This window comes from Topomyia yanbarensis, chromosome 2 (assembly GCF_030247195.1).
Source record: "Topomyia yanbarensis strain Yona2022 chromosome 2, ASM3024719v1, whole genome shotgun sequence".
Taxonomy (NCBI): Eukaryota; Metazoa; Arthropoda; class Insecta; order Diptera; family Culicidae; genus Topomyia; species Topomyia yanbarensis.
In genome coordinates this window covers 98217867-98233419 of record NC_080671.1, presented here as the reverse complement: position 1 = coordinate 98233419, position 15553 = coordinate 98217867, and the positions used below count along the sequence as shown (strand labels likewise).

Sequence of the window (15553 nt, the reverse complement as noted above, 5' to 3'; positions counted from 1 at the left end):
ATGTCAGTTTCCGCCTTAAGCAAAAACGACATAATAATGTTCTTTTTCAGTAAAGTGTATCAGACTTATCCATCCATTTCATCACCCCCCGTATACGGACATATATTTTTAACAGCGGGGTGTATGTCAGTTCTGCAAAAAGTTCAGCACTGCTGTCAGGCAGGCTTCACAACAAAACTCGTTAGTGGCGTCGGATTGAAAAAATCGATTGATAGTTGAAAAAAGTGATTTTTGTTCCGTTTTCCGCCGCAAAAAGAGTGAAAAAGTTGCACAAATGTTATTGAAGTGTTTCTAATTGTATCTACGCTAAAGATCTGTTCGTTTTAAACGGTAAATTATCTTGTTTACTGTACACTAATGATTGTACCCGAAAAGAGGTTAGGTTATCTGGGATTAATTTTGTTTTTTCTATTCACAGTTCATCGCACCCATGGAATCGGAAACGGCGGAGGGATCCGCACCGGTTTCTGGCTCAACCGGCGATAAACCAAAGGCACCAATCACAATCGATGTCGAATCGGAAGATGAGGTGGTTTTGCAAATAAAGTCGGAAAATCAAGTGCCGGTTGTTGCTAGCGGATCTGATACCACGGATGATGAAAAGATGCCGAGTGAGAAGGAACGAAAACTTCCACTAGTAATTCCCGTGGATGAGGATGAAGAACATGTTACAGTTGCGGCGAATATTGCCGACAGTAAGCCTGGTGCAGATGAGAAGCAAGATGGGGATAAATTGTCGCCAAGAAAGAGAAGAAAGCCGGAGATAATTTCGTTGGATGAAGATGATGAGGCACAGACGGCTGCGGAAATGAATCCAGTGCCTATAGTAGATAAACCGGACGAAGAGGTAGTCGAAAAAGAGAATAAGGATCAATCAGAGAAAGGAACCAACGAAACAGAGGCTGAGGTACCAGAAATTGCAGATGAACCTAAAGCAAGTATATCTAATGTAGAAGGAGATGCAGACATGGCAAAAGATGAGGAAAAAAGGTCGCCAAGCAAAAGTAAATTGCCTGAAGTAATTTCGTTAGATGAAGAAGAGGAGGTAGAACCGGACGGTAAAATAGAACAAAATCCTGTATTGAATCAAGACGAAAGTGTACTCGAAAAAGAGGAAACCGAGCTATCGAAGGAAGTTATCCACGAAGCTGAAGTATGTATGGAATCATCAGTAACTGATGAACCAAAGGAAATTATGTCGAAAGAGACAGAAGAAGATGTATCGGATGACGACGTTAGTTTGTCGCTAAGAAAGAAAAAGTCTAAAGCTATTTCATTAGATCAAGATGAGATACAATCGTCCGATAAAATAGAACCAGAGCCCAAATTAGATAATCCTGACGAAATAAAGCAAATCGATCAATCTGATGAAGCTAACAACGAGACAGTAGAAGCGAAGAAATCAGAGGAGATCGATGAACATGTAGAACCAATATGTGAAGAAAAAGTTGAAGTAGACCTCCCGAAGGATGTTTGTAATGATAATGAAGAGGAAACAGCAATTGATGTCAAAACGGATACTGATGAACAGGACATTTCAAGCAACGATCCTAATGAAGAAAAGCGAACCTTAGATAAAATCGATGAAACTGAAAATCCGGATTCCTCTCAAACACATCATGATGCGGTTTTAGTCGAAGACATGTCAAAATGCAATAAGCCTGAAACTGACGAAAGCATCGCTCAGATTGAGGATAGAAATGAAACGTCTGAAGACGTAAAGCATTCGGGGGATTCCAGTGAAAATGAAATAAGTGAATCAATCCCGAAAGCGGAAGAAGGTGAGGAATGTGATAAATCCATTTCCAGTCCACCAACTGCAAAGGAAACATTGGATTCAAGTTCACCACAAGAAAATGAAAAATCCAGTTCAAGTCCCCCTAAAACAAATGACAAGGATCCAATAGAGACAGTCGATGATGCCAAAACGATCGATATTGCTTGTGAGACGAAAATAAGCAAACACGACGAAGATGACGATGATGTTATAATGATTGATTGTGAGCCTGATGTCGCTGATAGCTCAAAAGCAGATGAAGAGAAAGTAAAAGATTCGGAGACATCTGAGAAAACTGCTGATTCCGAATCAAATGCCAAAAAAACTTCAGTTACTGATTCTGTAATCGAGGTAAGTGATTTTAAATCTTCAGAAGGTACAGAGATAGTAAAAGACACAAAGAAGGACGATGATGTTTCTACATCATCTGAAAAGGAATCTGACCAATCTGCCGAAAAAAAAGGGACAGACATATCTGACTGCACCAAAAATATTGAAGCGGAAAAAACCTTTGTATTGGACGAAAAGTTAGGCATTTTCCAAGAGAAAGCCGCTCAACCAGAAGAGAAGATTCCTCAGCTCATTTCGGGCGATTCGGACGAAGATGTGGTAATGATTGAAGATGACGACCCAGCGCCACAGAAGAAAGCTGCTATTATCAAAAAACCTGATTCCAAAGTAGCGTCTAGCAAGCTGATAATTGACCCTAAACTGGTCAAACCAAAAGCACCCAAGGTGGCAAGTGTTGACTGTGTTAATCCGGAGTGCAAGAAGCAATCGAAGGAGACGGCACCCGCTCCTGGCTTTGTGCTAAGTTTCTTCGGTGTGTCTAAAAAGTGCAAAAGACAACGCGTCTGTGTGGTTTGTTACGATAACGTTGTTCTGAAATATTCTGTAAGTTGGCTAAATAACGTATCTTCTGAATACCAGATAATGTGATGTTTGCTTTTAGGAAATGTGTGGAACTATAGTCGATCAACAGCCGCTCCTGTTTTGTACTATGCCTCAGAAGAACGAGTTGGTGGAAATCTCAGACAGCAGCGAGGAAGAGGATGACGATACTAAGCAGGAATCGGGTATGGACCATAAATACATAAAATAAGCATAACAGTCGAGTAATTTTTTTTGTTACAGGAAAAGCCCTCCCGTCCGATCTCATATCGTTAGTGGAAACTGAACTAGAGGATATCCTAGCGAGCACATTTGAAAAAATCAACCTGAGCCAGCAAATAGACTGGACTGAACAAATAATGAAACAAAAAATTGCTTACAACACAAGTAAGTTACCAAATGCTTATCTTAGCCGGTGGATGAAGTACAGTTATTGTATTTTACAGAACTATCCGACGAAATCAACAATGAACTGAACGAACTGCAGCGAAAAGTGGATCGCATTCACTTGAATCTATACTCCAAGTCTCGTCCGAAATATCACGACCTTCCACCGTGTAACATCTTCCACGAAGTCGATCTGCTACATAGAAATCAGAATGTCATGTTCCCACAAAGCACTTTGTCCGCTCAGCAAACGCCTCGTCAATTTTCTCCACAGAAGGCTCAACCGGCACCACAACAACAACAACAGCAGCAACAACCATTGAAACAACCGAGCTTCAGCAGTCAAAACGTATCGGCCTCCATAACCCCGATAAATAAGAGCGAAGAATTTGTTAGACCAGCTGTTGTCGTTGGTCAGTTCTATTTTGCTGTGAAACATAAACTGCTGAGTAACTGGTCCGAGTGTCAGGTTGTCGAGGCGGTCAACGTGTCGGATGTAAGTAGGAATTGCGCGTCTTTCTGTGCTGCTTTTAACATTCTCGCTTATTCCCACAGAAATCGCTGTACAAAATAAATTTTTTGCATAACCAAGGCGGTGGATCTGCTCCGATCAAAGTCGTTCCGGCCAAGTACCTGGCATATCGACATTCATTTAACGTTAAACTGCCGCTTGGAACGCGTGTTATTGCTCGGTTCGATGCAGGTACCACGCAACCGTCGTATAAGGTAGCACACGTTACCAAGTCCAACACGTTCTATCCGGGAATCATCGCAGAATCGTTCGGAAAGTATAATCGCCATCGGTACTTGATATTTTTCGACGACGGTTACGCTCAGTACGTGAGTCACGGTGATGTGCGAGTGGTTTGTGAAGAGTCCAAGGATGTGTGGCTAGATATCCACCCTCACTCGCAAGACTTTATCAGAAACTATCTGTTGAATTACCGATCTCAAAGGCCAATGGTACAGGTCAAGGTTGGTCAAAGAATCATCACAGAATGGAAGGGTAAGTGGATCTATGCCAAAGTGGTCGACATCGATGCCAGTTTGGTGCAGTTGCTCTTCCCGGAAGATAACCGATTCGAATGGATCTATCGTGGGTCGACTCGCCTCGGTCCTCTGTATCAGGAGAAGGCCCTCAGCATGAGTAAGATGAGTAACAATAAATTCTCAAAATTTCAAAAAAGAAACGAACCCTCAATCGAATATATTACTCTCGATGACGACGAAGATGAAAACGACGAAAACAAACAGCAATCGGAAGCGAAAAAGCAAACCACTCCCCAGGAACAAGCACTTCAAAGCTACCAGTTTCAGAGCAAAACTCTTCAGCAACAAAATCAACAAACAAACGAACAAAATCAGACGGATGCATCCTCAATCCGATCGGTGGCCAAAAAAAGCACCTTCCATCGTGCTGTACCAACTTCACAGCCTTCCGCGGTGTTTATGAACAGTTCCACCATTTACTGCGAAGATGATCGCCCCAAAGGCAAAATAGTGTACTACACCGCCAAAAAGCACCTTCCCCCGCTCAAATACAAGCCACATGAGTGTAATCCAAACTGTCTGTTCAAAATAACGCACAATCTAAAATCGTACAGCCCGCTGGCGAAACCGCTGCTATCCGGATGGGAACGGCAGCTATGCAAAACGAAGTACAAAAAGGTGTACGTCGTGTATCGGGCCCCTTGTGGTAGACGGCTGAGGAACATGTACGAGCTGCACAAGTATCTCCGGTTGACGCAGTCCACTCTTAATGTGGAGAATTACGACTTTGATGCGATCATCCATTGTCTGGCGGAGTACGTGATCGAGAATCACATCTATCACAATCCGGTAAGTACTGAGGGCTATTTTTTCTTATCACAATCTCGATGAACGTGTTCGTCTACATCAGGGTTTTGTTCAGAGCGATCCTGTAATCTACCATGCCTTATTTTGGAATGTTGGGTAATGTGCCTATTAGACTAGATTTTCATAAGATTTCATTTGTGCCTTTACACTAATTACTCTGGATGAATTTGTCTTTTGTATTTTTATCAATTTATCCTGAATATCTGACCCCAAGATATAAGCAAAAAAGTTTTTTTCTCTTATTCTAGCATTTCTAATAGGTACTTTGCGAACATATCCTTTGTAAAACAGAACTTAGTATTAAATTTTCCGATACGACAGAGACAAATTCACCAAAAAAGTTTATCCTGCCAAACTTTTCGTTAAACATGCTGACATTAATTATTTTATGGTAAGCATTTATAGCAAGATTCACCTCCTCCATCGAATTTTTTTCTGATTGATTTCCACTAGAATGTCGGCTGAAAAAAATCCGATTTTATTTGAGACGATCTTCTGGCTGAAACCAGATTTGATTGAAATTTCACTTACCAGGATGTAGTATAGTATATAATCCCTATAGTCCTAATAATCTGCATTGATATTGAGCTGTTTCGACATTTTAATTTGGAGGTGATCAAATCTTTTTCACAAGAAATTGGGCAGCTGTTGGGGTTGGCAGTATAGTGTAAAAAGATGAATGAAAGGTCAGATATATCAATAGGTGTGTTTGAAAACAGCGCTGCGTTTTGTTTTGTACGGTTTTGTATCTGTTTATTTTTTAGCAGAATTCAAGTAACCCAGTAATTTAAATGTTGAATTGATGGAGTCCTAGAGATGATAGAGAGATAGAGGAATTGATTGGTGCCGTTTCATTGAGGGATTTGATTTTTTACTCAAGCAAAAATGATGTGGAATATCGATGTGTTGAAGCAGCATGGGTTGAGTTTTTTTTCCTTGTTAGGGGAAACTTTGCCACTGCGACCACTATTCAGGCTATCTTTTGTGGCTACCCCTGTTTACAAATTGCCCGAATCCAATGTAGTTGGACGCGACTTGTTTGTTTATCCAGTGGAATAGTTCAACTTTTTACAGCACTGCATTTTTTGAGTTCCGTTGTGGTCTCAAATGCCTGTGAAACAGGACCACAAAAGAAATGGGATTGTTAGGGATTTAATATGGGAAAATCTATTATTTTGCATTTACCTTATCGGAATGAGAGAGTGCCAACGGGCGGGCCTCAAAACCCAAACCGTTACATTCATGCCCCAATCCAAGGTGTGACGCGACCCATCCCGTGGTATGTATAACGGAGGGGGAGGGGGTCATCAACACTTCGAACCCCAACTCTTCGTAAAATTAGGACTGGGATCCGAAGTGTTGACAAATACCAAACCGCGCACGGAGCCTATGGGGCACCAGGGCACATCCCACAGTATTTTTGCCCTTATCCTGTCAAGTGGGGCTCTGACAGGGTTGACTTTCTTTCCCTAGCTATTCGTGGGAACAAAGCGGAAAACACTAAGAACACTGTAAACATGAGTTTGGAGGAGATGACGGCGAGGTGCAGGTAGAGGTGGAGGTGCAAGAAGAAAAGGATTGCGTGGAAAGCAAACTTGGAGAGCTGCAGAATAGCGGTTCATTGTAGGATGATTTGTCCTACACTTTGTCCATTCTCAACTCTCCAGATAGAGACAAGGATCGGACAGTGACCAGGAAAGACACAGACCAGTCTGGCGAAGCAAACAGCGGGACGTAGGGCTCCGAGAATAAAGCAAGAGGAACAGGAAGAGCTCACTTAAGCGGAGCGGCGAAGAAACGCCGTGGGTGGCTGCTGAGAAACGGCCACAAACCCGCTGAAGCGTTAGAGTTGGTAAAAATCCCAAAGGGGAAAGCACAATCCAAGCGACACCAAAAAACTGATCAGCGCCCAACCTTCAACGAAATGGCCAAGTCGCACTCGATGATCTCGGCTGGGTACCCTGCGAATACCCTCAGCCATGAACAGCTGAATGCTGCTCGATGCGCGCTGATCAATAGCATCCTGGAGCAGAGCTCAAACAATACGAGACCCAAGTTTAGGAAGTGCACCTACAAACAAGGGTATCTCGAAATCGCCTGTGTAGACAAAGATACAACTAAGTGGCTGCAGAATGCCACAGCTGCGATTAAGCCCTGGGAAGGCGCTTCATTGGAAGACGTTGAAACGTCGCAGATTCAACGCAACGTAGATAAAATGGGTGAGCTGACTGGCTCGGGAGTCTACGGACCAAGAATTAAAGAAGCGATATCAATGGGAAAAGGGCCTATAGTAGCATATGAGGTATATGCGATTGTATAACATTCCCCCTAAAACAATTCCCCAGAAGAAAAAATACCGAAGCTTTTTCCCCAGAAACACATATTCCAGAAAGTATTAATTCTCAGAAAACTGATTCCCAGAAAGTACCAAAGCCCAGAAAATTATTTTGCCGAAAATTTTTTTTCTTCTATTGTCTCAATAAACAATTCGTTACATTTAGATCATGTGTAGGGCCGTTATACGCATAATTGTCCCATGTATATAGGGAATCCCATAGAACATGGGACAAATATGCTTATAACGGCAGTGTACTTAAATACTTGTTACAGAGGCGGCGCGTGGTGCCACCGTCAATCTGTTCAATATACCACAAAAAACCCTTAAAGCGTCACAATGATATTTAATGCGATTCCATGAGACGTTTCTGTTAAGCTGATTTTTTCGCCGTCGATTTCATCCAACATCTAACGAATAGGGCTAATGAAAAATATTCCTTGACAGAAAACTGTTCGCTGGAGCTGACCAAAACAAATTTTTTGTCAAAACCCATCAGTGAATTATCCTACAAACGTCTTGTAGAATGCTTAATTTACCGTATAAAAGAGCAAAGAATATATAACATATCCGAGAAGGCTACCACTTAATTAGAATTGAAAAATATTTCTTGAGTGAAACATAAGCAATACAACCATGTATAAAGGGATTATTGAAAACTTATATACCGTATGATTTGAATAAACTTGCAATTTAGAATTTTATTTTCTATACTCCGAGAATTATTCGTCCTTCTGTTTAAAATAGATTAAAACATTTGTCAACCGGTTTAAAATCATACCTCAATTCTTTCAAATTTGATAGAAATTTGAATGTTCAACATGCAATTCATTAAATCCAGAAAACTGATTTTCCTCGCTAATTATCGTAGGAAACGGGCATTTAACAACCTCGCGTTCTTGATTAGAACAACCACTGATTTGAGTTTGTCTGTTTTACACTTTCAGTAGACATATTTTTAGTACGCAAATGCAAAGAACAAACGATTTCTTTGACGCAAAAGTAGACAGTTCATTATTATCGTTGAACCAACCAAATACACTCAAGTTTTTTTACGCGGTTTTTTTACGCGGATTTTGAAATTTACGCGGCTTTCATTTACGCGGATTTTGAAATTTACGCGGTTTTCATTTACGCGGATTTTGAAGTTTACGCGGTTTTCATTTACGCAGATTTTGAAATTTACGCGGTTTTCATTTACGCGGTTTTCATTTACGCGGCCTGTATCCCCCGCGTAAAAAGAAACCTGAGTGTACATACGCTTTAACGCCCATATGTACATCGCAGCAATGCACGCTGGTTCAATATTTGACTTGAACCGGTGCAAAAGAAGGAGCCCATGGCACTCACGCTGCTATTTCAGCCGTCGCTCATCCAGCTGCTTCATCCATGCATGCGGTGAGAGTACGAGACGCGTGCATGTTTATGGTTGACCCGGTCGCAGGAAAGCAGAAAATTTCTGAATTCTACTTGATGGAGACGCTAGGTTGATTTATCGTTCAGATCAAATCGTAGAACTTTGAGGTTTTAAGACCTTTACTTTCATTGAAAATAGTTTGCGTGCTACTGCTGTTAATGTTAACTCAAAATTGGCTTTAGGTCATCTGATTGTTCCTTCCTGTTCAATGAACAGGTTGAACGTACCGACGCGTCGCCTCTGACTTGTTATAAGTTCGCTATTCACAGTATTTTTTAATATTTACGCTTTAGCACATTTTCAGCCATTTTTTTGAAAAATCTAATTATGTAGCCCTTAATAACTCGATACTTTCAACAACAGAGTACTTTGCATAGATGGTCGGTGTTAATTCAGACCGGACTAAGTGACATCGTGTTGATTTCGAGAAAAACGAGTTCAAAGTTTCAATCGCAGCATCCTTCACATTAGAATTCCAAATTTATTTTTGACATAATTCGTGCTAATTGTAGCATATTACAATTCTGGCAAAAGTCGAATGTAGTTGAAGAAATTCTTTATGCAGTGCTGTCATTATCTCACTTTTTAAGATTTTGCGACTTAGTTCGGTCTGACTTAACACCGACCAGATCATTAACAACGTTTTCTAACTTAATAATACTTCATTGATTGCATAGTTTCAATTTAATAAAAACTGTTGCATACGGCCAGTTTTTAGAAGAAATGAAACATTTTTTTGGGAATAAACTGTTAGGAAGTAAATTAATTTTAATTATGTTTTTTATTACAAAGATACGTGTTTTGGCTTTCGAATTTCACTTTTGAAGACGAAAAAAGCGCGTTTTCCCGAAAGTAGTGTTTTTAGCTGTCGAGTCTCATAGAGCTATTGGTCCAATTTCTATTTTTATTTTAGTTGTTCATCGGAGTATCGGTTTGAATCACATTTCGCTATGTGATCCCACGCCACAACCTGTAACTCCGGAACTGGAAGTCGGATCGGGATGAAATTAAATATTCATTTACGGGGACGCAATACCTGTCATTTGAGGCCAAGTTTAGTCGAACCGGTCTAGCCATCTCCGAGAAACCGATGTGACTGTTATTCTGAATTTAGATACTTCCGGAACCGATGATGGTGGCCAATGTGGCCAAATAGACTTTGATGTTGGTGACCTAATACTACAAATCGAAGCAGTTGTGGTCATATTTTGGAAAAAATTTCACCTTTATACATTCATTGCATTGCATTGCAGAATTGATTAAAATCGACATTTTCTGCGTGATCGTGCTCACCACCCTGTAATTCCGGAACCGGAAGTCGGATCCATCAGAAATTCAACAGCAGCCTATGGGAACGTTGCACCTTTCATTTGAGACTAAGTTTGTCAAAATCGGTTCAGCCATCTCTGAGAAAAATGAGTGACATTTTTGGTCCCATACACACACAGACGCACATACACACATACATACATACACACATACATACATACACACATACATACACACGCACAGACATTTGCCGAACTCGACGAACTGAATCGAATGATATGTCACTCGGCCCTCCATTAAACAGTCGGTTTTCAGAGCAATTGCAATACCTTTCTATTGAGAAAGGCAAAAATGACGTAATAATTGGAATTTTTACAAATCGTTACATAACATAAAAAACAATTAAAAAACGCGGGAAAATATAGCCAACGTAGCTATGATTATAGAGAATATCAACCTTACTGATTACCCAGTTAGCCGATACTTTACTTAAGTGGGACCCATGTAATTTAAACATCAATGTCACCAATAACGTTTCAAGGTCACAGAGATTTTTGTTATCGTCGTTTAAAGTTAAATTGAAAAGCCGAAACATATATCTTCAAAATAAAAAAATCAAGATCCATTCAGTAGATCTTTCGCAATTTATTCCCAAAAAGCACCTCAATTTTAGACCTTGAAAGTAGAGGACCTCTGTCGGGGACCAGCCTAGCCCTCTTCGATAGCTCAATTGTTGTATCTAGGCTCCCGACATCGATTAGGGTTGAAAAGATCCAAACGGGCAGAATGGCATGTGTTTTGCGACGACCTTATTTTGTTGCTTTATTGGCTGGTATTATCGGAATCGACGTTTGGAGGTAAAAGGCCTCCAGTAAAACAAACACACGCGATATACACAATACATAACGGAATACACTATATATTTTAACTTTAACTAACTATATTTTAACGTAACTAAACTACATGCAAACAAGCAAAAGACAATTTAAAACTGAGATGCGCATGCTAGCATCTTGACCGTCCTCCTTTATGATCTGGACCGGACTGGCTAGTCGCTTTAGCCTCTCGGGGTAGTAAACCGACAAAAACTCTCACTATCGGCGTGGTATCGATCGGAAAGAGAGCAATGATCGATACACTTTTATCAGTGACCGACACCAAACGATCGTGTTTCCCGCCAAATGAGATCGTTGATACCAACACAAGGGGGTTGGTTACTCGATGTGTGAGTGCGGGTCCGGGGATGTAGTCCTACTCCCAAACATCCTCACCCACCCAGAAATTGACCGAATTTCTGAAGACTCTCGAATGAAAATGGCATACATCCATTGTTACACCTTAGATTTTTTGGTAGCTTAGGTATCTGATCTGCTGTAATTCTCTTCTGTTACCGTTGTTGTAATCCGCTTTCTGTCATTCTTGTCCTTGCAGAATGTTTACTTCCATATTTACGGTTTTATGAGTAGGATCCGCGTCCCTTGTGCAATACGTTGATGCCTTCCTCGCCCTCCTTCAATGTGAGTTGTAATGTTTTACTCGTAGCCGAAAACTTCTGCTGATACTTCTCCAGTTTAATAATCGTCAATCTGTCTCTGCGAACGTAGCTCCAGTTCAACGATACAAACCGAGTTGTTGCCAATACAAAGATGTTTCCATTACGTCGATTTAGCGGTGAAGTTCATGTAGCGTACCGGTAATTTGGTTGGAATTAAGTGTAGTAAACAAAGTCTAGCTTCGCTAGACATATACCCTTTTTTCACTAACCCGACGGAGTAAGTAAAGTTGCTGAGAAGCCACGTTCCAGCCGAATTGATACTTGGTGATCGTTGAACTTTCCTTGGGCATTATCTTATAAATCATAGCATTTCTACGCGTGTTGAGCAAGACTAGCTATGACCGAAACCGTGCTTGTTCCCGTAATCCATTGTGTAATATGAATGGAATCTCACCCACCGTCGGAAAGCCAAACACCTATCCTGTCGTTACATCGGGAAACGTCGTTCAGGTGAAAATCTTACCATCACCCTATTGATGATTTTGCTTGTGTAGTGGTCGTCGAAACCCTGTCTCGACTTCCAAGTTTTGGATGGATTGTGAAACATACAGTTAGTGTGCATGTTCTTAAGTCACTGGCCCTACCAGTGACAAATAGCTTATACCCGTATATCGCATGGCACGGAAACCGAATAACTTTTGATTATATAGTTCTTTTTAGTAGCCGTGGAATCTCCGTGGGATTGTGACCTCCTTGATCACCGGGTGTTGGAAGGTATCACACAATGGACCGTATCCATCGTGATTTTTGTCCTGCTTCTGGTTCCCCAAGAACCAATCCAGTAAGCCAGCGTTCATTGCCGACCTTGCGCGTTTGAAGACGCCTTGTTCTATACTCGCTATATCCAAACCATCGCAAGAAGCCTGCATAATTTTCGGGTAGATGATTCGAAACGTTGCCTTTATTCCGAATCACATCCGCCTCCATGAGTAACAATCATTTCTCCTTGGCCCACCAAAGAGCATATAAAACGGGTAGTTATCGACATCCTGTACTACAACCTTTCCATCCAATAGAATTTCCGTTGCAGTTTCGTGAACACCCCTACCCAAGTAGCATTTCTAGTTTTATAGCATACTACAAGTACATTCTGAGTTTCAAGAAGGGCTTCAAGAGTGCCATAAAACCTCTATTGTTACTAGGGTAGTGTCCATTTACCGTTGGTGGTTTAAGAGAATGGATACGGTCGTGCCAATGAACGACCGCCTGAAATGTAGATTGTGAGTCTCCAGTGATCCATTGAATTCCAATTCTGCGCCACTGTATAACCTTGCGTATCCTCTGGATTGCGCAGCCAGAATGTCAACGAATGCTAGTTAGTCCTGGAGGATGGTCTATGCTGAAGTGATGAACGACTACTATCCCCTTTCCGTGTTCCGCAGTAGCCTTATCGGCGTGATTGGTAAATTGTCCTTATCGTCGACTCCATGTCAACCGAAGATTGAACGGCAAAAATCCCCCGAGGATGAGAGCACCTTGACATCGATGATTAGCCTGGTTTCTAATGTACAGCCATCGAATGTGTTGTTTTCCTCCGAATTGCACCGATGTAGGTGTCCATAGAATGTTGAAATGTGGTGTTAGTGGGTTGCAATACCGGCTTCGGCCAGACATGTACTGAACATGTGAATATTTACCTGACAAAACAGGCGACCTTGCCCGTTCAGTAATAGAAACTGGAGACCGATCCGGTTTAAAGTTGATTACTGCTCCAGTGATGTTTTATGGCCTATTTAGTTATGTGTGCGATCACACCCGAATAATGTCCCGTTGTTGGTGTAGTGTATTAAGGACCCCACACACGTTCAGTTTTCCGGTCAGTTGGACTGAACCCTGGTCGGACGAGAGAACTGAAAGATTAACTGAACTGAGCGTATGTAGCCCCACAACAGTTTTACGCTCAGTTACATCAGTTTTCATTTCAGTCCTGTCAGTTTTCTTTGCGTTGTTGGTAATAGGAATTTGATGAGAAGCGAAATGAAAAGCAGCGCATAAAAACAATAATTTCCATGTAGTGATTATTATTTACTTGTCTTTTTGTTCACCAATACTTTTTTCAAAGAAAACACTTATTAAATTTGATAATATTGGTCCGAATCGCGTCTTTTTCGAATCATGGCTTGATTCTGGAAATGAACATGAACTAATGGAAATAATTCGGGCGGAATATGAACATAAGTGGTTCCTATTATTAAACAGTGGTATTGTAATAGCGAAAGTGACGTTGCAGGGAAAGCTAGTGTGTTGCGGCTTGACCGCAAAATGGAAACTTATAATCCGAAACGGCGCAAAACCTCTGAAAATCCGCCGGACGAGGTAGAGGCAAACTCGCCGTCGGAAATCGAAGCAAACATGTAATCCACTCATTACCCCAATATACTCAAACATAGGGGCTATGGCTAGTTTAAGTCCGCCTGCGCGGTACTGGAGTCGGACAGCAGACGAAAATAGCGATGTGGCGTTGTCTAATTAGGCAATACAATAGCTATGATTAAAAATAAAGTACTCTCACTGCGTAATGTAGCTACTCCACATCGCTTTTTCCGTGCTGTCCGCCTCCATTTCCGTTCAGGCATACCAAAACTAATCATAAATATTATTTTGAGTATATTGGACAAGTGAGTGGATCACAGGTTTCCTTCTGCCGGCTGGTTTGCTTGCACCTCGTCCGGCGGATCTTTTACGGCTTTGTGCCGCATCGGGTCCTTGGACTCGGCTATGCGGTCAAGTCCCATCATCCTAACTTTATCCATAACGTCAGTTTCTCGAGCACTATCGATAGTAAGATTAGTTGCAAGACCATTTTCTTAATTTACTTTAAACTGATTCAGAACTTCCCCTCCTTTTTTGCTGAAAGGTTAGAAAACTCACTCGAAATATACAGTTTTTAACCAAGACCCATAAGGCCGAGTATTTTACCCAGCGACTGAGATGGTCAAGATCGGAAAATGTCTATGTGTGTGTTTTTTATAGTAAGGTTTAAAAACCTTCAAGAGCCTGGCCTGTAGTATATTGGTGTATTCGCACTGTGTGGGACTCAAGACTCACGTTCGTGCTTAAACACTAAAAACACGCCTTATTTTTTTCTCGCCCTTCTTCCCCACGGAACTACATCGAGATTACTTCGTGGGGAGGGGCTCGTTGTGCTTTCCTCGCACCTCTTTCTTCTGCTCTATCTCGGAGCCTCACTTGGTTCATGAAAAGGCTCAACCTTTGAGTTTTGATTTAACTCTCGACTCCCCGTTCCCGACTTGCTCCCCGTTTCGTCTCGATCTACTCGATATAGTCCCCGGTGGTTCGATTCCGAGTGGAGCGTAGCTTTCGGTTCACTGGCACCCCAACGACCCACTGCAAGCTATTCGACGCGGTCTGCTCGGTCTAATCCCCGGCGTTGCATCTTCCTGGTAGGGTACCGAGGTCGGTCCGGCGATTCCGGTGAAGCCCGACCCGAACCAGGTGCTACGTCGCATACTACTCAATCGGTCCCTCCGGTAGACTTAGTCTACACCAACGGAGAGTTCCCCGGCGGCGGAATTGCTCTCAATTTGTGTCACACCAGGCATACCCCTACGAATTTCTTCGAACCTAGGGCATTTGAAGACAACGTATTTCGGTGCCTCTTGCACGTTTACACACTCCATCCGTCCTATGCACCCAAGCCCACCTTCCCTGCTCCGCGTTGTCCCACTCTTGCTGCCCCTTAGCCAACGAGTTCGCTCTTACAAGTCTCCTCGCATTACGTGCATTTCTCCGCTGGTAGCATTCCATGTACTTAGCCAAAGTGATGCAGATGGGGATCATCCCGGCGATAACGCATATTGTTCTGTACGCACTCGCGACTCGTACGGCCATCGGGCGAAATGTCCTGTTCAGTTTTTCACGGCTCCGCTTTGTTTTTAGAGCAGCACCCCAGGCAGGAACCCCATATCGGAGTGTCGATGACAAAACAGTAGATTGCAGACGTCTCGTGTTGCTTCTCGGACCGCTAACGTTTTGCATGATTCTCGTTATTGTGTTTGTTGCCAGCTTTTTGCAGGCATAGTCGACGTGGTTGGTGAAGCTCTA

General features: G+C 42.0%; 1 protein-coding gene across 1 annotated transcript in view; it reads left to right on the top strand.

Annotated features, from left to right (window-relative positions):
* The first annotated feature begins 155 nt into the window (after positions 1–155).
* The window catches only part of LOC131678936 (histone-lysine N-methyltransferase eggless), a 32503-nt gene continuing 17105 nt past the window's right edge, over positions 156–15553 (top strand). Inside the window, exons 1-6 of the mRNA XM_058959390.1 lie at positions 156–330; positions 419–2671; positions 2730–2853; positions 2912–3055; positions 3115–3551; positions 3611–4894. Of these exons, the coding sequence (XP_058815373.1) occupies positions 431–2671; positions 2730–2853; positions 2912–3055; positions 3115–3551; positions 3611–4894 (4230 nt within the window). The 5' untranslated portion in view covers positions 156–330; positions 419–430. The remainder of the gene's footprint in view (positions 331–418; positions 2672–2729; positions 2854–2911; positions 3056–3114; positions 3552–3610; positions 4895–15553) is intronic.